We start from the raw sequence: 23,841 nt of genomic DNA, 5'->3' as shown, positions 1-23,841 counted from the left end.
GAGGAGTCAGTCTCCACACTCAGGTCACTTAAGTCAACTGTGCTAGCTGAGTAAGTAAAGATAGAAGAAAGACTTCAGACATGTGTAGAAGCTGAAATCCTCTACTGTAGGAGGTTCATGTAAGATTACAAACTGTAAAATAATCTATCAACTGATTAACCATTCATAGAGGTTGAGTAAGTCATACATTTCAGAACCTTGCACAATGACATGTATCCAGGAATGATCTCAAACTCAATGTGGTGCCTTCATGACAAGAGTGTTTAATTTGGAGGCGAATCTAGGTAGACACTTAAGACAATATTTATGAATATAGCGCATAAGTCTACAGCATGACACAAAACTACACATCCTACACCAGGGCAGGGATTACCATTAAGACAATGAACTTCATTATGGGCCTCTCTAAATGTGCCTCGAATAAGGACGTGTTAATGTACCACTTGATTAGGGAATTAACATGTATTCTGAGCTGAACCCTTAAAAGGCACTGAAAAAGTTGGAAATTACAGAGGAATCCGTATGTTTGATATTACCTCATTTCGCTGAGTATTCCACCAGATTTCAGCAGCCAAAATGGCCGCATGAAACATCACAGAACTGTGGTATTCCCACTACTCTCATAATTCCAATGAGGCCGGTAACTGCTCATTAATAACAAACGTCCCCACAAACGATGACCATGAAAGATGAGCCAAAGAATGTGAACACATACCTTTTTAATGAACAATGCATGAGCATGACGCAAAGGAAGGATCGAAAACCACTTTCCACTGAGACTTAAACACAAATGTGCACACAAAACAGAGCAAGTGTTGATGAAAACATGAGCGGCACATTTGGAGGGAATGGGCTGGGGATTGTTGCATACATTTTGCATCCCTTTTGCATCCCATGTCATTACAGAGTTCACTCTTCCACTTCAGAGGCCATGCTACCATTCTATCGCTTTCTCTTTGCAGGGTCCTGGCTGTGAGACCGTGTACAAAGTTCTGATGTTCTCCTTAGAGGTCTCTTGGACCCGGGTGTGGATGGACTACCACAAGGGAGTGACTGATCCTCTGTGTGATTGCCGCAGTCCCTTTCGCAGGGCAGGGGCATCTCTGAGTAGCTGGCTTCTTGTCGTTCAAGGAGTGTGGTAAGGCCCTGGTGACACAGAATGCAGGCCTCCTGGCACCTAGCAAGTTCTTTGCATATGGTATCATTCACCACAGCCAAATTCATAACCGCGCTTGTCATTGCTTTGGAGCTGGTTACCAGGGCAACAAGGGTGTGGCGGGTGCACCTGTGCTGCAGAAGAGCTGCCTGCCTGTCCTCCCTGGTGTGCTCGTCAACTTCCTCCAGAACCACACTGATGTGTTGTAGAACATCCAACTGGCGTTTGCCATTTTCGAGCATCTCTTGCTGCGCATTTCGAATGGCTCCCAGGTGTGCATTGATGTCAAGTGCTTCCGGTGCACTGTGCGCCTGCGTTGTGGCGTGCGCTCTCTGTGTGGTGCCTGTAGCCTCCACCGATTCTGTGGGTGAAGCTGTGGTGACGGGAATGGCTGAGGGTATTGCTGGTCTTGGTGGGTTAGGGGGCCTAGAGTTGCCCTGATGAAGGCACCGGCTGCCGTCCTCTTTACCCTCATCCTTTTCATCTGCGGCACCTGCAGTAAGGAGGTAGATGGTCAGTGCAAGAAAGTGCATTTTTTCATCTGTCTTGTGGTAAGGGTTTTCTGCAGTTCATTTCCACACATTTGGGATCTCCTGCTTCATTGCTAAACACCTTTGCCAATTTATACTGATCCATTTCAGGAGTGCAATCAATTTTATCAGACTAGGGAAATGCAGCCTTTCAGCTGTGCAGTGCCATTAACAACAGCAGATTGTTCACTTCAAAGGTCGTTACTTGGGTAGGCTGTGTCTTCATTGGGGGCATGAGATTCTGAAGGGAGACTGGGAGAATGCAAGGCAGGACAGTGCCACTAAAGACAGTTTGGGCTGGGGTCCTATCCTTTGTCAGTGAAAGATGCAAATGTCTCCAACTGTAAGACAGAAGTTTTGGTTTCTGTGTTCACGTGATCAGAACTATGAGAAGTAAGTTTGGTGCAAAGTTGCTTAATCATCAAAATCAGAGAACCCTATGACCCCCTGATGAGATCACATGGTTGTCCCCCTGTCTTACCTTTGCTCCGCTAACTAGCATGGAGTGGAGAATATCGACAGTAAACTGGGCTCTTGGGGCAGTGTACTTTCTCTTCCTGTTGCTGTCTTTGTGACAGGGGTACCAAAGGACAAGCCATTAATAGCAGTGGTTCCCTGACTGATGTTTATGGTGTGGTGGTAAGAATTTACCATTTGCTTTGTTCTCCACAGAGGACCCTGAAGACATAACATTTGTGGTACTATGGCGGCTTAGAAGTGGTACAAGTTTCGGATGACTTCAGCCCTGCAAGACCCTCCCACCAGTGTCTTCTAGGGTATACCAACAGCAGTGTTGTGGTGCACTTGGCATACTCACCGGATTCTGTGTCACTATCCTCGGAGTCCACTGATCCAACATTGTGAAGACTGTCTGCGTCGAGAAGGGTCTTGACTTTCATCTCCCATGGCTTCAGGCAGAGCGGTGAGCAACCTCTTCCCCTAGACTGGGCCACTTTGAGTCTATGCAGGGCTAACTTTTCACAGACCTTCAGTTTCATATCATGCCACTTCTCTTTCAGTTCATGAGCGGTGCGTGGGCTGGCAGCTACGGCATTGACTTCATTGGCGATCCTGTCCCACGCTGCTGACATGGTCTTCTGAGTTGTCATTCCCGCACGGCAGCCGAAAAGGCATGGCTCGTCTTTCTTTACCTCATCCACCAGGATTTGCAGCTCCTCATCTGTGAATTTCGATTTTCCTTGTCTTCCAGCCATGGTGCGCACCAGGAGGTCTGTGAAGGTACAAGAGCAGCAAGAATCCCAGTGGTTGTGGATTCCCAAGTTACGCAATAAAACTGTGCACATTTTACCTTTGGCGCTATTAGCACTGTGCCACAAAGTGTGCCTGTGGTAACTGGAATCTGGCTCTACCTCTGTGCATTGTGGTTATTTGTGCCATTATGTCTCTACCCTTAAAATTGATCACACATAACAGTACTTGCATGAGGCATTTGGTATGTGTCTGATCAATGCAAATTGATGTTTTTAAATGACTGTGAATGAACACATGAGCTACAGCTATCCGAAAATTGTCATTTTCTCACACCTAAAGTCATCATTTTATCCTAACTAGCACTGAATGTTGAGGTGTTCTACCACAATACTAGGAGGCATATTTACAAGATCCTATTGCCACAGGAACGTCACTTTTTCACACGTTCCTGTGGTGATAGGGACTTTGCCGTATTCACATGGTGGTGTTAATACGCTGCCTTGTACATAAGGCCCACTTTCACTCTAGCATGAAAGGGGCAGGCAATGGTTGTGGCAGTGGGCGTTCTGCCACAACACCCATTGATTTTGAAGCTGCCCCATATTTACAAGAGTAGGGTAAATATGGGGCAGCACCAAAATTAAGACCAGAAAAAACCTGGTCTTAACCTGGTTAAACGAGGAGAGATGCTTTATAACTCCTTGTTTTTGCTGTTTCTACGTGTGCTGCATTGTGCAGCACACATAGAAACAGCAAAACGCCATTGATTGTTTATGTGCAGGAATATGTCCCTTCCTTCACATAAACAATCATTAACCCTTTCCGTGCTCATGACTGAACCACTCCGTCATGAACCACGGGTGCCGTGTGCTCATGACGGAGTGGTTCCGTCATGCTGCGGCCGTTGGCGGCCGCTCCGCCCACGCAGCGCTAATTCCCCGCCTGTGCGGGCGATTAGCGCAGTGGGCGGAGACATGACGGAACCACTCCGTCATGAGCACAGCTCACCCGTGGCTCGTGACGGAGTGGTTCCGTCACAAGCACAGCGCCACCGCACCTGCCCCCAAACGCCCCCAGCGCCACGGCGGAATTCCTGCCGCGGCAAAGGGGTTAAAAAAAAAATAACGATCTGAAACTTCTATGTGTGCTGCATTCTGCAGCACACATAGAAGTTACAAAGCACCATTACTTATTGTTTATGTGAGGGAGGGACACCATCCTGCACGTAAACAATCTTTCTCTGCAACGCAGGCCCCCTTGCACGATGGTGCAAGAGTGCCTGCATTGGTGCTAAGCAGCTTCATTTAGCACCAGTGCTAAGGGAAAGGCAGGCGTGCACCGTATTGTGAATACGGCGCATCCCTGCAATTGGAAAATGTTGGAGAGCGGCGTAAGCCTTCTTGGTTTAACGCCGCACTCTGACAGTTTCCTTGTAAATATGCCCCTATGTTTTTAATGTCGATTCGCAACAATATCAACTTCACAATTTCAAGTGTCACTACATCGTCATGAAATATTATGAAGAAAGTGGAAATGTGTTCTATATTATTCTTAGTTTCACATATTCTCACCTTGACATCAAACATATCATGAAGGTATGCACATATGTAGATAAGAATAATACATCCACACTTACATAAATAAACTTGCCTTGATGAGTTAGTGGTATTCCATATTGTTGCAGGTCGATATTTTGTGCCTTGATATTTGATATGCAATCTACGTTGAATAATACCATTCCCTCTACTGGAAGAACTAACCCCAAATACCATCTGTAACCAGAGACGTTTTAACCTGTTCTGTGCTCATGACGGAACCACTCCGTCATGAGCCACGGGTGCGCTGTGCTCATGACGGAATGGTTCCGTCATGCTGCGGCCGTTGGCGGCCGCTCCGCCCACGCGGCGCTAATTCCCCACCTGTGGGGGTGATTAGCGCAGTGGGCGGAGTCGTGACGGAACCACTCCGTCATGAGCACAGCTCACCTGTGACTCATGACGGGGTGGTTCCGTCACGAGCACGGCAGCACCGCAACTGCCCCCAAACCCCCCCAGCGCCGCGGCGGAATTCCTGCCGCGGCGAAGGGGTTAAGGAAGGGGCAAAGTTGGCTCTGGCCCCAGGCCCCTGCCTTTTAAGGGGGACCATGAGAGACAGCTCTGTTCTGCAGAGGGGCTTGCCCTGATGATCTTAAATAATTCTTAAACAGAGTGTTTTAAATGCTGTTCCCCTTTAATTTATTTTTAATGTGGGTGATGTGTGAGAGTCTATAACGGACATTTCGCGGAGAAATGTGTTTACGTTTCACGAAACCTTCATAAAAAATATATTTTAGATAAAAAACACCTAACTGAAAAATGGGAGGTTGTCACAGAGATTATTTGCAGTAATATTAGTGAGCTGCTGCTCTGTTACAATATTAAAAACACGTCACTATCGCTGAAAATTAAATGTAAACATATTTAGAATTTGGGCGAGTGTGCCTGTGCACTGTCAGTGACCTGGCCAAAGACAGCATGAAAGAGCTCAAATTGGATCATAAATTCAAAGCTGTTCCAAGCAGGGGCCCAAAAAATAAGTTTGGCCTTGGGCCCCCCAAATCCTTAGGATACCCTTGTCCCTAATGACACTAGAGGATTGTTGTTGGCTATATCACCCCGAACTTTACAGCCATTACTTCATGGCCCTGTAGATACGCCTCATCTCCAGAGCTCAACTTGCCATAATGTATGCAGTAACAGGGGCAGCTCCTCCTTAGTGGCGGAGGAGCATCGCCCTACTGCCTGGCTCAGAGCCAGCAAATAAAAAATAAAACAATGTTCTAGCATCGTTTTATTTTTCATTTAGCAGCTGAGAGCCAGCTTGTGCAGGGAGTGGCACGGAGGAGAAGTGCTTTGTGCACTCCCTAAGTGCACATATGTGTTTGGCCGGCCGTCTCAGGCCAACCAAAACACACATGCCCACTTAGGTTTTCCTGTACAAAAGGGGGTGGTGATGGACGGAGCATCAGAACCAATCAAACACTCACACCCAGTCAACAGATCTGGGTTTGATCCATCACCGTTCTTTAGCCCACTCTGCCACCCCAGTTTAGACATGGCCATATGCAAATCAGTCTGACCCTGTGCCTCATGGGAACAGTCCAGCCTGAACTGCCAAGCCATGCCTTCCCTGGACCGGAAACAAGCTTCCTAGGACCGGTTTCTGGCATTTCAGCCGTCTTCAGCCAGGCTTGCTTGAATCCAGTGGCAAAGTGAGCAAGGGACTCAACGTCTGAGCATACCCTGCCAACTTATGGCGAACAAAGCAGTACAAAAGGGGGTGGTTAGGATTTCCTAGCCCGGCTGCATTGAACAGCCGGGCTGGAGAAACCCCCACAGACTCCCTGGCTTGAGCGGAGCTTCTTTTCGGACCACTCAGTCCAATCCCTGCACTGGTCTCCCAGCAGGAGAGCAGTGTAGGGAATGGATAGGAGTCTGTCCCAGGGGCTGCCGGGACAAGGAAGAGAAGAAGAAGTGCGACGCGGGAGGCGGCCGGCGGTTGAAGATAAGTTATTTTATTTTTTATATATTCTGACACCCCCAGCGAACCCCCTCGTGACTCCCTACAACATTCCTTACTCCCGCCCCGGCCACCCCTTGCTTGTGGTGGTCGCAACTGTACAGAAATTCCTTTAGAGTGGAGGTTAAGGGCTACTTTCATTGACTAAGGTATCCAGAGTCCTTGCTTCCCTTAAAGCCGGCATAGAGGCGCAGCATAACAATTTCTTACAGGGACATATATGATGTGCTGCAGAGAAATAATGCACCCAAGTACTAAGCCAGACCTTTCAGAACTGGAATATTTAATTGGTTTTCTTCTGAAATGCCTATAGAAGCTAAGGCCCTTAAGACAATATTTTTCAAAATGTGTTTCATCCCATTAAATAATGTTCAGAAATTATCTCAGAGAAATCTAGCCTTGCTAGATCTGATTGGTCTGTAGAGTACATTACTGCTATTGAAACATTGTCTAGTTCCCACTTGCCAACTACCAGTTCAGCCATGATTTCACCTAACGCTAAAACCCTTTTAAATGGCACCACAGTTACGTCACTTTCGTCACTTTCCACTGTTCTGTTTTGGCACTGAAACTATGGGGCCTATTTAACAAATAATCAAGCAGCACAGCAAGTCACTTCCCTGTGCTGTGCTGCGCTGTGCTTCGTGATAGGGAAAGGGCAGGAACACACTGTACTTTATATATGGACATTCCTGTAATTTCCCAGCTCTGGAGCACAATTAGCTCCCTAGAGCAAATGTGGCCAAGGTGCAAGGGTGCCTGAATTGTAAGCAGGATCGTTTTTATGCAGGAAGGGACACCTTCCTGCTCAAAGAAAATCCCCCGAGACATTTTTTTCTTTAGAGGAAAAAAACGAGAAGAAATAAACATATTTCTCCTCGTGGCACCTCCCCTGGTGAGGCGTAGCATTTTGATGCATTACCAGGTTAACCATTGTTGGTAAATCTGGGAATGCACCCACACTCCACCCATGCAACGCTTCCCTGGGGTAGAGTAATGCAACACAGCGATTTGTGCTGCATTGTGTAACACTTGATTTATCAAGCCATGCAGGGCCACGCAAGGTGGCCTTGCGTGGCTTGATAAATCTGACTTAGGTTTGGCGTCGCCCTTGCGCCCCCTTCAGTGATGCAAGGGCAACGCAAAACCTTCATAAATATGCTCGTCTGCCTTTTCTCTGCTCTCTCAAACACAATATAAATATTTTCCTAAATGTTTCTGGGGTTATGGAGCTTACTTCGGATATATAACCTCACTCTAAATCCTCTCCACATTTGATTGAAATAAAAATTGGACTCAAAACAACAGGAAAAAAAAGAACAAATTAAAGGGGTCGCCCACTTCCCTCGTCCCAGTCCTCCCCCAAACCATGCCGCCACAATAGAACGAGTCAATCAGGACAAACTGACTCCATAACAATAACTTCTTGCATAATACACCTCCGTTGTCAAGGCTTATATCCTGTATGTCCAGGTTCAGTGTGTCGGTTTAATATGCCCACATGGTCCATACTTATCACGTTGTATTTTCCCAGAGCCTCCCAAATTTTAGTGAATTTCTGCTGGCAACCTCCCGCATTATATACTAGTTTTTCTATAGCCATACGCCATTCTTCCACTGAGGGATATATTGAGCCTTCTAAAGGGGGCTATATCTCCTTTGGCAACCACCAACCCCAACCAGAGCACCGTTTATTTATATCTGTTTGTATCTAAGTTTGCATTTGTATGTAAAAGGACCATCTTCGGATCAGGGTTCAATTTTCATCCTAGCACAGAACCTAGGCATGAGATCACTGTCTGCCAGAAATAACTCCATATGGTGAGAAGGACTTCACCATCCTGTGAAGTCCAACGAAGGCAGTAAGGGGAAGGTGCCACGCCTATTATCCACAAAATGCGTCTTGTGAGGTGGACTCTATGCAGATAGTACAATGGAATGAGCTTGAACCTGGAGGACACTGCTGTTTCCCTCAAGGATACCCTGGCTTTCCCCCATTCTTCGTCCCTGAATCTCTCTCCCAAACCACCCTCAATGACCCAACGGAATCCGCCATGTTGTTCGTCAGGGATCTGTAGATTTGTTAAGAGAGTCTCATTGGTTAGTCAGTGCTTCGCTGCTTTTCTGATAGGTGTGTGCTATATAAATGCCCATACATACACATATAAGTCACATCTCAGTGCTCAATTTGTTCCACCTCAGCACTCATTTTTGGGAATGAAAACTTATTTTTTATCACCAGCCTTTTTACCCAGAAAAAGCAAGAGAAAGGCACAAACAGAAAGGAGGAATACAATAAAACAGGAATGAAATAAAGCATGCACGAGTAATATAAAGGTATTACAAGTTTAGGGTGGTAGAAGAAAGTAGACTAGGTGCATTCAAGAGTTAGCGGTGCTATTTGGAATCCAGGAATTCTGTGGCACTGGCAGTAGGCACCTAAGAAAAAACTTTGGGCCCCTGAACATACTTAAAAAAATAATTTTAACCACTTTTTATGTTAGCAAATCTTTGCTCACAGTAGCACCTATATAAGTTGTACTTGAAACAGACCAAATGATCAAAATTGCTTTCAACAGTTTACTATCCCTGATTTTTGTTTTTTGATTGGGTATCTGTGTCTCCAGCACTTTAATTGTATTTCATCTGAATCTTCCCAAATATAGGTCCTAAAGAAAATCTCAATGTTGTTTTGGTAATCATAAGCACATTTTATAACCATTCTTCAAATGAGAACATTTCTAACATTACTATTTCTAAGACAAGAGTGTCTAATGTAGATGCAGCAGGAGGGCCAGGTCGATCCCAGATTGTCAAGTTAGCATCATTATGTTGAATGTAAATGTATCTAGTGTCACTATCCAGAAAACCTAACAAAGAACCGAAATTCATGTGCCTGTGTTGGACAGCCTGTTCTAAGATAACATAATGTTAAAATATAAAGTGTTAATTTAAATGTGTCATGTATTGAGGTTCAACACATAAAGGTAAGTATTTCCACTGTAGGGTTCACCATTGTCATTGAGGTGACAATGTAATGGTGAAAAATAAATATTTAAAAAATTACTCTTAATATATTGTATATTATGTGTGGGATTTCACCGATAAGTATCCCAAAAAAACAGCATCTGAGAAAACGAACATGGGCAAAACTAGTTAATTTGATACATTTGCAATAGAAAAGCACATACTGTGTCACAGGTGTTAGATGGCAGAATGTTATTGAGGCATGGATTCTGTTCTTGGTGCTGGTTCCATGGCCATCGGATGTCTGCGGAGCCAGGGCTGTGAGCCGTGGGCTTCCTCGAAGCATTGTCTCACTCCAGTCTCCACAAATGGCTGTTTCTGAGCAGATGCCACATTTATGTCACTGTCTCCTCCTTTGTGACATAGTGAAGCTGGTTATGTCATAAAGAGATGACTTAGCAAGCTTTCCTTAAATGGAGACACAGCCAGGTAGGGATATGCAAATCATGTAAATGGGTGGTGTGACATCATAATAAGGGCTGGACTTGGATGCTTAGCAAGTCTAGCAGCTGGTGAGGACTATAAAAAACCTGTGATCAGACTACCCAGTAAGTTCTATGATGATTTCTTAGTGCTGGCACCTGTGCATCAAGTATCAAGTAGACATCTGGCTATTCCCTGGTTGAGGGGGCAAACATAATTCGAGAACATCAGTGTTCCATGCAATTTGGGTGGTCTCCTGCGAAGAAAGTATGAGGCGCTTTTTGAAGGATTTCACATAATTATCAAGGTGGATGGTGGTTTTGGAAATGTATTGTGGCAGGCACTAAGCTCATAGACATCTTGATTGAATGATTAGCAAGTGGCTACTGCCACCAGAGCATAAAGGCACACATCACTAAAATGCATTCAGACTGAGGAGCTGCAGAAAAGGCAATGTCTAAAAGATACTGTGGCTATGGGTGTTCAACGAAGATCCATCATGAAGGGAATCATGACCGCTTTTCAGGATATTCACATGATCTACATCTACATACAATGGCTTTAAGTGAAAACTTTTTAAAATAATTATTGTTAGTCTGAAAATCTGTTATGGCTGTAGCCTTGGTGCAAGATTGTCAAACATCTACTGGATTTTTTTCACAATTAACATTTGAAATACTGTACCAGATTTTTCAAAGATAATATTCTTAGCGTCAGATTAAAAATCAGGAACTTGTGACCAATCCTAAGACCGACAACACAATTTTTGGACGATTCTCATTCCGATTTATTATACGTAAATTTATCCTGTATAGATTTTCTGAAAATCTGACAGAGATGCAGTCCTCATGCACCACCATTCCACCCCAATAGTATAGAAAGCCATCAACGTCTATGGAATAGTTGGTGACAAAGAGCAAAAATAGAAAATACGATTTGTGGCCTCTGTATGAGAAGACGAGATGTCCATATCTTATGCATGTCGAATGTCATGTATTTCTCTGCAGTTGAAACATATACATAGAGCCCCCCAACTTCACCAACCTAGGAAGGCTCAGGAGATCATTTTGAAGTTTTTCATGTGACATAGGCACTGGGGCTACACCAGACTAGCCCTATGATTATTTAAAGAAACATGAAGAAAAGCTAAGTTACAGAAGACTCAAGGCTTTTTGTTTCTAACTATTCATTTTGCTCATTATTTGGCAGTAATGTATTACATAAGCTTACAGTAGCTTCCAGTCTTTTGAGAAGATTATTTATTGTAAGGGTCATTTACAATTTACTCCAAGTTGTACTAATTCCTTTCAGATGGGATTTAATATACTGCTGTCCCGGCCCAGCATTTAATTACTTTTGCTCCTATCATCTAGTAAACCTGTCAAAAGGCAGTCAGTCATTCATTGAAGATTGTAGATTTAATTCAGATTTCCCGCAAAATAAACCATATATTTATTTTACAGTATTCATCCATAATCTCTTTTGAGTCTTAATAACAAAGTGGACATAGAATTGAAAAGCAAATAGTAGATTTTGTGGTGCCAGTTCTTAAGTAATATTGTACTATAGGTGACCTTTCTACTGTTCCAAACGCACACTTTAAAAGCTTTGATTTCATGCAGCAAAGAGTCGGATCTGACACATATAACCTTATTTTCCACTTAAGATATGTATATATTGCATTTTATAAAACATTAATCTTCTGCTTATGTATAAGGTAGATCTCTTATTAAAGAAAAGAGGCTGCTGGTGCTATTTAGAATGGTCAACTACATTTATTAAAGTGTTATTCTGCTAAAAAAGTAGATACATCACCTAAATAGAGACCAGATGGTCTAACCTAGTCTTGAAATCATGTCTTGAAAATCAAACATGCTAATGCCCAAGGATCGAAACATAGCATGTAAATTGACAAGTAAGTAATGCAATAAATAGATGATTACAAATTCAACACTTGCTTCTTTAATATTTTGGCCTGTGGAAGACAATTTGAAAATACAGTAGAGCCGATGATCAATTAGCAACAAACAATAAAAGGTGGTGAGTTAACACTGTTTAAAGAGCACCAAGTTTGAAATTAAGCATGTATTCCTTTCACAAATTATCCTAGAGGCAACAGATAAACATAAATTGCATTTCAGTTTTAAGGGTTTAGTATTTCAAAGCCAAAACTGACCAACATGTAATTATCATTCTGTTAAATACTTTTTCAAAGGTTGTTGAATGTGAAAGAGTGCATCTTTTTGCATGGTCAACCTCATTTTTTTGTGGACTAATGATGCTGTTTTTTCAAACTCTGCACACTTCGGCACAGCTATCCGACCCCCGATTGACTACGCTCTGACTCCAAAACACATTAAAACTGGCTTACTCTTGATTGTCATGTTTACCTTTCTAGTAAACTCACAGTATACCTGCATAGCTTACTCATGCAGCTTTTAAACCTGCAGGCAACCATGTAAAACCATGTCAAAATAAACCTTTTTCACATGAAAGAACCCTAGCTTTAAATGTTAATTAGGCCACCCCTAATAAGGCCTTGTAGCCACAAGGCAGGATGCCTGGTATTTGAAAGTAGTACATGCAAGAATTTAGTGTTGGCATGTACATACAGTGACTAGCCTCCAAAAGCTTTTTTACCTATAAAAGGACAGTACATGCCCTATGAGGAAACCTAAAGTTCAGAACACAATAATAAATCTGCTATCTTTGATTTGGGACACACTACCGGAATATTTCAAACACTATTTTTAATGTTTATTGAAAATCAAACTCAGTAGTGAAGTGGGTTTTTCATAATTATTTAGGGAAAGTGACTTTTAAAAAGTTATACTTTGTCTCCCTGAACCTCCAGTAGACAATTAGCATTATACTACCAGCAGCTGACCATTATCTGTTCGCTCTTCCTCTGAATGAAGTGTGAAAACTGCTTAGTTGTTTTTGAAGAAAGACCTGGATGTGAGGAATGTTACACCTTTCAGGCTGGGAAGGGCAGCTGGGGAGGATTCAGAAACATCATTAACTTGAAAGAGGCCAGGGAGTTGATTTCCCATGCATACTTAAGGGCCTCATTTCGATGTCGGGCGGAATTCCTTCCGGCTGACACCGACTCGGTCATGGGACTGACCAACACCCGGTCGGTGGTCCCGATCAGCCCATTGTAATGCGACCAAACACGGTCACATTGCACTTTTCTCAATGGGAGCTTGTGTTACGGCCGGAAACCAGATCTCATTGAGAAAAGTTCATCCCTGCACCCCCTGGCAGGCACATCAGTTATCAACAGGGGGGCACCGTTGCAGAAAGGAAAAGGCCAGTACCTAAAGACTGCCAAAATCCTACATTGTAATGTCAAGGGCGGAAATGCCCCCCCCCCCTCCTTTAGATTACAGGCCGGATTCTGACTGGCTGACAACTCCCCGAGCCCATCGGAAGCCAGCCGGAATGACTAGCAGGTTTCGTTTACAACCGCCTCAATCGTAATGAGGCGGTTGTAAGGTAAACTGACCAGCCCATTACGATGAAGCCGTAAAGGCTCTAACCAAGGTTTGGAGCCTTTTACAGCCGCATCTTAATCGGCCCTCTAAGTGTGAAGGGAGGCTTGTAGAATCAAAGCCTTCATTCCCTGGGCTGTCGGTAGCCCTTTTGGCACCAGGCCACTGTGGGGAAGAGCTGGCACCAGAACTAGTTCGGTATAGTTGAAGTGGGGACTGCTAATTCTCCTAAACACACCTCTAGCTGGCACAGCAGGAGCTTCCAAGGGCAGAAAGATGCTGACATCTTGAATTTGCCTCAGAATAGTATACTGTGGGATAATTTACAGTAAGGATGTGCTGCAAAAGTGAAAAGAGTTGGCTCTGGAAGGTTTTTTCTCATTGGTTAGGGAATGTCCAGAAGTCACCCCCACCCACTGAGTAGTAAATCCTACAAAAGTGGTCCGTCACCCGCTAACTCCACAGAACACTCGCTGGACTGAATAAAAAGAAGAAGACTAGACTTACTGTTTGAGGCCTTTGTGGAGACCTGAAGGGTATGAAATTATCCCACTTGTACCAAGGTCTGAGGAGTGGACTCCAAGTGTCTGTTAGCTAACCACCTATGTGGCTATAATGGCACAATAAGCTGCAAGAGGTCTTTTTCCTGACGTTACCAGCTAACTAGTACCTACTGGACCTAGGCTGGACCCTACTAGTGATCTTTGCTGGAGTGAATTCTGACCCCTAAAATGCTGTCCATGAGCACCTGAGAGCCAAGACGTGGCCAAGAGGAGTGCTCCAGACGTCTGGAAAGTTGGAACTTAGAAAATGTTTGAACTTTCAAGACCCCCAGAGCTTCAATGGGACCTCTTGGCAAAGGTGTCTGGCTTACAGCTCCCAGGTTTTCCCCACTGAAGGAATCTGAGCTCCTAAAAAGGTCCAAAGATAAAAATCTTCACCGACTGAAGGCATGAAAGGTATCTGCCTGCCAAGAGGACTTCGATGGCCATGAAATTAGAAAACGAAGGCTGCCCCTGTTGCAGAGCTTCACTGGAGAGCGTGTCCCATGTTTTGTTTGCGTGCCCAGCTTATTCTATCGCCAGGTTCAAATGGTTAAAACCAATTTGCAAATCCATGGGCACACATGGCCATAGGGTCACCCTGCGTATCCTTAAAACTGATTCAAGTATGCTTTTTACTTGTGGGGTGGCTAAGTTTTTGAGTCACGCCTGTATTATTAGACACAAAGCTTTGACGGGTTCTCATATGCCGAGTGACAAGTAATAATGGCAGTCCCTCCCCACCTTACATTTATTGCAATATGTTGAAGAGTTTTTTTTAGGGGGGGGGATAATTACAAAGACTGTTCGGAATTATTCCCCACACGTCCTCGGGTCGGAAAATGTGTCCGACACGTCCTCAGACGATTTACCGTACAAATGTGAAAAGTGAAGTCCGACCGCGGAATCACGGTCCATCCCGTGCGTCCAATGTTACAACCGGATGGAAAAAAAACCGTCCGCACCGAACACCCATTGCAACCATGGAGACATGTGCCCGCATACTCGCCGTACCCCCCCCAGCCCCCGTATGTACGTGCCGACCCCCCCCAGCCCCCGTACGTACGCGCCAACCCCCCCAGCCCCCGTATGTACGCGCCGACCCCCCCCAGCCCCCATACATATGCGCCGACCCCCCCCCCAGCCCCCGTATGTACGTGCCGACCCCCCCAGCCCCCGTATGTACGCGCTGACCCCCCCAGCCCCCGTACGTATGCGCCGACCCCCCGTGTATGTATACACCCGTGTACGTGTCGTACCCACCGTGTATGTACACCCGTGTACGTGTCGTACCCCCGTGTATGTACACCCGTGTACATGTCGTACCCCCGTGTATGTACACCCATGTACGTGTCGTACCCCCCGTGTATGTACACCCGTGTACGTTCGAGTCGTACCCCCACCCGTGTATGTACGGTGCGTACCCCCAGCGCGTAGCGCTGGGGGTACGCACCGTACATACACGGGGGTACGACACGTACACGGGTGTACATACATGGGGGGTACGACACGTGCACGGGTGTACATACACGGGGGGTTCGACACGTACACGGGTGTACATACACGGGGGTACGACACGTACACGGGTGTACATACACGGGGGGTTCGACACGTACACGGGTGTACATACACGGGGGTATGACACGTACACGGGTGTACATACACGGGGGGGTACGACACGTACACGGGTGTACATACACGGGGGGTTTGACACGTACATACGGGGGCTGGGGGGGTCGGCGTGTACGTACGGGGGCTGGGGGGTCAGCGCGTACATACAGGGGCTGGGGGTGGGTCGGCGCGTACATACGGAGGCTGGGGGGGTCGGCGCGTACATACGGGGGCTGGGGGGGTCGGCGCGTACATACGGGGGCTGGGGGGGGTCGGCGCGTACATACGGGGGCGGGGGGGTACGGCGCGTACCGGGCCATCTACTCTGGTCGTTTCGCGCCGTACTTCTCTTTTCCTGCACTTTTTGGGTGCCGTGAAAATATCGCCATCCGGACTGCTGTCGGTTCGAATCGTACTTCCTGGGTCGTGAAACGCTGCCTGAAAGCGTCCAGACGTCACGTCGCAGCATTCCCGGATCACATTCGTACGCATATTTTCGTCGGTCGGTGTTTTGTACGATTCGTACGGAAATGGTGTTTCCGTGCGAATCGTAATTCCATGTTTGTAAAGTTTTCCGACCGGGTACGAGTCGGACGGAGAAAACTCTCCGACCGACGGTTCGTACCCGGTTTTTACCGGATCGTAATCGGCACCAGAGTGTCCTATTTTTGAGATACATTCTCATTGTATGTGAGTGTTTTTTGCAAAGTCTTTATATACCCATATTCTACATAAAACAGCTTGGCGTTTTTTTTTAATGCTTCTCCCCCCATTGTTTCATATAGCCCTGTGTTTACAAATCTTAAATTTCACTCAGGACTTATTTCTTTTACTAGTATCCTTCGTTTTATATACAATCTCTTATGAATTTAGCAATTCAAAAATCTGGCTTAATCATGTTTTAATTAACTTGATGTGATTCATTGTATAATCTTATTGCGTCTGTAAGTTTGTTGCACACTGCTTTTATGATACTAGTGATGGAATAAAGCATATATTTGATATATTAATTAGAATTTCTCCATTTGGAGCTTTCCCAGCAGGCCCTCCATCAACAGCTATCAGACTTTAAGAAGATTTTGCAGAATACACCCTTGAGCATTTGCCGCCATTCAAGATTTTCGACTTCCATTTCAGAGACTAAGTTAAAAGGTAAAATCTTTGAATTTGGTGTATCAAAATAATGCTCCTTCGCAGTCAGCCTGAAATCATGCCTAGGTGCCAATCAACTATGAATAGTAACTTCTGTTTGGTGCTTTACTTTTTCTTGGTGCCCCTCCTCTTATTTCTTTAAAAATTAATTTCTCGGGAGGAGCCAAGATGGCGACCGGGACGGCAGCGTAGACTCCCGGCTCCGTGAACCTCCGCATCCCGCACTGATATCCTGCATGAGATCCTCAGCCTGCGCTATGCGCTCGTATTTGTGAATGGGAGTGGCAACCGACCGTGTGACTCCGAAGTTTCTGGCGGCGGTACCGCCGGAGAAATGTGCCTTTGAAATTTGCGGCCCGTGCAGCCCCGGAGCCAGGACCTCGAGTGGACGCCTTGGCCGGGTGGCAGTTCAACAACAGCGGCCTGTGGTGACTGGGTGGAGTCGGACCACCGGAGCGGTGCACACCTCGGCCTACCTTTCGCCGTGGTCGTTCCTACCGCTAAACGTAGCGGACTGAGTGCATGCCCGGGGTGGCAATTCTGAGATTCTCCGGCGATTGCCCCTGCCTTCGACGGTGAGCTGCCCGGACGCCGCCCGTAACTCGCCCTGATTCTCGCGGGCTGCTCCCGGATTTTCGCGGGCGCTGGTCCGTGGTGGGGACGACTGTTGCCCGTGACCATACAACGGATACATTTTTGCCTGCCCCCGGAACCCTGTTTCCAGCGACGTGGACCTTGAGGCGCTTGTCCCTGGGTCCCGGTCCCAATACGGGTCGGGCCTACCCGGCGGCCATCTTGTTATGATGAAGCCTACCATCCTGTCCACCGGGTCACAGCAGGATTGGGAGTGTGTGACTTTTGGGAGTGTGGCGGAGCGATCGCAGAGAGCTGTGCTGGGGTACGGCGACCTCCTCGAGGCTCTCGGTGCCCTTCATTCCACCTTGATTCATGGCATCGGGGTCTTGGGGAGTAAGCTCGATGGTGTGGCATCAGCGTCGGGACGGTTGCGGCTTGCCTGTCCTCAGGTACACAGGGACTTCCCACACTGCACACAGGAGGACAATGTCGCGGCCACCCCTGAGATTAGTGAACAGCTGGAAACTCCGGACAGTATGCTTCCGTGTGATCGGCTGGCTGTGGGTCTGATCTGTTCCGGAGGTATTGGACCTGAGTGGGAGGTGGTGGCCTCGTCCCGTGCACGGCCTCCGGCGACCCAGGGAAAATTCAAGCAACAGTTGTCTACGTTGGCTGATTCCGCCTTCCTGGACCTTGTGTGCAGTGCAGATCCTGGGGCAACACTGGGAAAGATGTCCCTTCATGATGCGGACTGTGTTGGTACTCAGAGACTTCCACCCCACCTGTGTGCGTCGCTTCCCGGTCGTTTTTGGACACTCCTTTACCTTGTAACATTGGACATGGCGCTGGGTCGAGGGGTATGCATGGGCAGATTTGCAAAGAGTGGTCAAGGATAAGGCTGATCCTTCAGGGGTGGTCATCTAGTACACGGGCGGGCTCAGGGGTTGCGTGCTCTCATGGCATAGCTATTAGTATAATTGGTGCATAATGCTCCCCATCTTTCTTTGACATGGTCGATTCTGTGCTGCTTACTGTTTGCTTTGGAGGAAACTTACCGTGCGGGAGGGAGAAGCCGGGGGCATGTTTTGAAGGCCCTCCTCCAGTTTATTAATACTCTCTCTACCCCCCGTCTGGTGGGGTTCTTTACTTACTCCCTTTTCTCTGTTCTTCTATATTTCGGGTCTAGTTCCAGGGCGACAGGCACACTGCTGGGGGGGGGGGGCCGTACTCATCTGCAGAGGTGCAGGGTGGGGGGTTGGGGAAGGGGATTCTTCAGTCTTTACCCCTTTTTTTTCCATGGCCTCCTTTTTCTTCTCTGATTCTTCTTTGTTTTTCTTTCAGGGATCAGCGTGGTACAACTCCTTTGTTGTGAATCACTGCTTTTTCATGTGTGCCACAATTTCCGGGGTGTTTTTCTGGGCTTTAGGGCATGGGACTGCAGGCGCAACTGGTCATGATACTTCTCTACATCCTGCACTTCCCGTCTTAGCGCCATTGACTCGATAGATTGCCGTTTATTGTTTACGTCTCTTATTCTGCCTGCCATTTTTCGCTGCTGGGAAATTGTTTGGCACCTGATCCTTTTGTCTTTCCCTATTATAAAATGAAAGCCTTCCTAATCCTGGTGTCCTACTTGCGCCGTTCACTGGCCGAGAATATATTAGCATGGAGATTCTGCTCCCCGAGGTTCTGCCTGTGTTAACATTGGATCTCTGTTGCTTTGATTGCTTAGCGGCCGGCCCCGGGGGGTTGTAGGCCCGTACTTGTTATTGGTTGAAATGTTAATAAAGGTTTTTCAAAAAAAAAAAAAAAAAAAAAAAAAATTAATTTCTCCAGTTCTTATTGGATTTTTGTCATTTTGGTCATTAAAATATTCTTTATTTTTATAAATTCATTGTGGAAATTTGATTACGTTGACTTCTGACTTTCTAACTGTTTTTGCTCCTAAATACTATATATATCTTCAACCAATTTACCGATGATGGTAATGGAAAATATGGGGCATCAGTTTGTCAGACCAAACATGTACAGAAGCCCAGTGCTCCGTTCCTTGGGTCAGCCGTCACAAATTCCCAAAAACCAACAGACTCCTAGAAAATGAGAGAGGCATTCTCCTTTATTATATAACCTTTTAATAAATGTTACTTTGTATATCAGCGTCTTGGTAAATAACTTGACATTTTTGTATTTTAATTGATTGTATACTCCAGCAGCTTCCAATGTTCTTAAAAATGATTCTTAATTCACCTTATCAAAACACATCCAAAACGCAGCCAACGCCTTTCATTCCACAAGAGGGAACTTGCTCAGGGCTCTAGAGATAACACCTGATCTCCTTCTCCTATTCTAATTATCCATATCTTCCATGGATTTATCAATTTACACCCACAGAATTGCTAAAGTTTCCAAGTTATAATTACTTAAACATCTTCTTGGGTCAATGCCCAACGGCCATGAACAGGTTGTCCGTTTTTCGGTATCAACCGACTTCAACTGGGGGGAAAAAAACATACTTAAATATGCCTTTTAAATTAAACATATTGACATTTTGACACTAGATAGTGGCATTGTCACACCTTTCAAGTAAATAACAAATACTGCTTCACTTACTGACAAACACCCAAAGCATTTTGCAATCCAACTCAGGGCTTGAAGATAAAAATTATCCTCCAGTCAATCTTCACTACTGACAAGAGTTAATTTCTATTCAAATATGAATGCCCCATCTGGCACAATGTATCAGCTAATTGGATAATCAATCAATTAAAATGTGCAAAAAGATTGGTTCAAATGAGCTGGGCATTAAAAGTAGAAAGAGGCTCCTTTCTTCAATATTGCCTATGAGCTCTTCCTGCAGTTGAAAGTAATGAGTCAAAGGTTTTTTTGTTGCTTATTGGCAGAGAAGTGCACAATGAGGGGGAGAGAGGAAAAGCAAAGTAGGGTTCAATGGGAATCCAGGGTCTAACACAGCTTGAACAGACAATAACAACTTTCATCACGATCGGGTAGTAGGCTAAATGTGTATGAGGGTGTTGTGTGTCAGCAAGTCTGGCACCCTTTGCTGGAGGTTGGTTTATTGGTAAAGCATTCCCTTTAACTGCTGTACCGCTTTGATAGGGAGCAATAGAGGGTATATCCAGGGCCACTTGAAATTTGCAATTGCACTGCCACAGCGATTTTTGCATGATTATAGATTTGCCGCATTTGCCACATCATTAATTTGCCACATAATCTTCAGATTTTAACACAGGAAAATATTTCCAGGTTAAACAGATCAAAAAATACTAAAAATACAGCGACACATGTTGCCGCATAGTGGAAGGCCGTTTGCCAAGCTGGACTGGTCACCTTTCTGTTGCTTATTGCCATATTGGGGTGTTAAAATGGTACTAATGAGGTGCAACCAATGCCCATACAGTGTTACCAAGTTTAAAAATGATGACATAATGAAGTAATACTATTACAAAATGTGCCACATTATGCCGAATATTTTACCTTTTCTTGCTGCATAATTTACTCAACCCTGCCGCATAATTTGACTCTCTCCTGCCACATAATTCCAGTGTCCATGGATATAGCCAAAGGCTGAGCTCTGCTGGTGTTGGAAGAAGGATAGCACTCAAAGGTTAGGTCATTCAGTCAATAGGACTTAAGACAGTTAGAAATAGAAATCTATAAAAAAAATACGAAGAATGAGCACCAGAGTGCCCAGGGGCCTCCTGAGCATTTTGTATGAGAACAGGCCTGCGCTAAGGAAATGCCTCCATTTCAGTCTGCAACTTGTCCTGGTACATTGCAGCATAGGCAGATGACTGTTTTTATTGACAAATATTTGGATGAAGTTCATAAATTGCGCAACTGTACTAGAGAAGAACACTTTTGTGTGTAAGTGTAGGGGCACAATGGGATTTTTACACTACTATGGTACCATGGTCGATATATAAAGCTCCCAATCTATTTAAGGGAACTTGGCCATTTAGAGTTTCACATCTCTCCTTGGGCCCAATCGCATCACAACACTCTCCATGCCCTTGAGTAATATGCAAAGTGACTGGTCCTGGCTCACGAGTTTATGAATCTGCAGATACTCTTGAATATGTGGGACATTCTGCACAAGCAAAGGGGTATTAGGAGCACCCTTCCAAGCCTCAGGAGTACACCTCATACCCTGCAGAGGAGTATAGCTACTACTCTCTCCAGTCTCAAGATGGGTGAGTTGTGAAATGCTTGCCGAAGATGTGTTTGTGTCCAGTAGGCATAACCCAGAAAATATTGATGAAGTCACACTACCACTGGGTAAAAAGAAATATTGGGTGTTTATATAGCAAAAGCATGAGGCCAAGAAAAGTGCTCTATTGACAAAATATCTGGTCGTGGAGTCCGAACCTCGGCAGGGGCAAATTCTATTATTTTTTTAAAATTGTTTTTATTTAACAAGAAAACAAGTCGACAATGCAGTTTACAAGAAAGAGAGTATACATTTCGAATCAATTGCCGTTATGGACACAAGTTACACAGGTATTACATAGTAGTTCACAATGGCTATGGTGTAGGCGGTTATCTGGTATTTGAACAGTGGAAGGGATAAAGATATTGCCTTGGTAGGCATTCCATGTATTCCATATGGAGGACCACTTACGGGGGGCATCCACTTGAGACATAAATGGTCTTTTCCCTGAACATGCACCAGTTCAAGTCTGTCTTCCAGGACTCAATTCTCGGTGGCTCACCCGCTCCCCATAGTTGTGACTGGGGCAAATTCTTGATCTGATATCGCCACCTGAGAAAAGGGCTCTATACCGAAGGTTTAGACCAGGAACATTACAGGTTCAGTCCTACACCAAATCCTGGTCCAAGTTTTTCACTTTGAGTGCTGGCATGTGCTGCTGCCCTCTAGGTGGCCAAGAAACACTGATCCACTTTATGCTACTTTATGTCATGACACCAGCCCCCAAAGTTTTATCTTCTTCCCATGTTTTTAAAAAATTGTATGAGGAATTGTAAGGATGCCCTAACTCTTTGGTATAGAACAGACTGGACGGAAATGTATCAGGCCGTAGCATTTTCATATATATATATATATGCTGCATGGAAGGTCAAACGACCAGTCACAAGGCAGGGCTCTGAGAGCAACAACTACAGCTAGATAGGAAAATAAGCTAACCTATCCATTATTTTTGTCCAGAACATCTGGCTCCTAATTGTCTAATCTGCATTTTCACTTTTCAATTGTAATAGCAGCAATTGAGGTTTAGTGTATTTATTTAAAGTCTACCTAGGTTTCATTCTTTATGTGAGGGGTTGGTCCGCATTTGTATCTGACTTGCAAGGCTGCCTATGGTAGTACAAGTCAGTCTCTGGTATTGATATATGTTATTCTAGACCTTTCCTTATAGGAATGCACTTTAGCAGTTTTGTACAGATAAAGCCATCGAGATGGACTAATACTTTTGAACCACCAATTAAAGAGTCGCCTTATATGATTAACACCTGTAGCACTTTACTTGCTCTTTTCACAGTTAATAACACTACTGTTTGCCCGTTTTTATCCAATAGAATTTTTGTTTAATAAGGTAAATGCCTTCATTATCTTAGTAGATATGCTATTTTTATTTTGGTGGTACAAAAGGGGGTGGTGATGGAGGGAGCATCAGAACCAATCAAACACTCACACCCAGTCTACAGATCTGGGTTTGATCCATCACCGTTCTTGAGCCCAACTTATGGCGATCAAAGCGGTACAAAAGGGGGTGGTGATGGACGGAGCATCAGAACCAATCAAACACTCACACCCAGTCAACAGATCTGGGTTTGATCCATCACCGTTCTTTAGCCCATTCTGCCAGCCCAGTTCAGTCATGGCCATATGCAAATCAGTCTGACCCTGTGCCTCATGGGAACAGTCCAGCCCAAACTGCCAAGCCATGCCTTCCCTGGACCGGAAACAAGCTTCCTAGGACCGGTTTCTGGCATTTCAGCCGTCTTCAGCCAGGCTTGCTTGAATACAGTGGCAAAGGGAGCAAGGGACTCAACGTCTGAGCATACCCTGCCAACTTATGGCGAACAAAGCGGCACAAAAGGGGGTGGTGATGGACGGAGCATCAGAACCAATCAAACACTCACACCCAGTCAACAGATCTGGGTTTGATCCATCACCGTTCTTTAGCCCACTCTGCCACCCCAGTTCAGTCATGGCCATATGCAAATCAGTATGACCCTGTGCCTCATGGGAATAGTCCAGCCCAAACTGCCAAGCCATGCCTTCCCTGGACCGGAAATAAGCTTCCTAGGACCGGTTTCTGGCATTACAGCCGTCTTCAGCCAGGCTTGCTTGAATCCAGTGGCAAAGTGAGCAAGGGACTCAACGTCTGAGCATACCCTGCCAACTTATGGCGAACAAAGCGGTACAAAAGGGGGTGGTGATGGACGGAGCATCAGAACCAATCAAACACTCACACCCAGTCAACAGATCTGGGTTTGATCCATCACCGTTCTTTAACCCACTCTGCCACCCCAGTTCAGACATGGCCATATGCAAATCAGTCTGACCCTGTGCCTCA

At 45.4% G+C, this 23,841-nt stretch overlaps 1 protein-coding gene across 1 annotated transcript in view; it reads right to left on the bottom strand.

Annotated features, from left to right (window-relative positions):
- Positions 1-743: 743 nt before the first annotated feature.
- Positions 744-23,841, bottom strand: part of LOC146798370 (uncharacterized) — a 34,810-nt gene continuing 11,712 nt past the window's right edge. Inside the window, exons 2-3 of the mRNA XM_085627955.1 lie at positions 2,504-2,917; positions 744-1,649 (exon numbers count right to left, since the gene is read on the bottom strand). Coding sequence (XP_085484081.1) covers positions 943-1,649; positions 2,504-2,900 — 1,104 coding nt within the window. The 5' untranslated portion in view covers positions 2,901-2,917 and the 3' untranslated portion in view covers positions 744-942. The remainder of the gene's footprint in view (positions 1,650-2,503; positions 2,918-23,841) is intronic.

Source organism: Triturus cristatus, chromosome 9 (genome assembly GCF_964204655.1).
Source record: "Triturus cristatus chromosome 9, aTriCri1.1, whole genome shotgun sequence".
Classification (NCBI taxonomy): Eukaryota; Metazoa; Chordata; class Amphibia; order Caudata; family Salamandridae; genus Triturus; species Triturus cristatus.
Note: the sequence above shows the minus strand (reverse complement) of the source record. Positions and strands in the feature narration are given on the sequence as shown.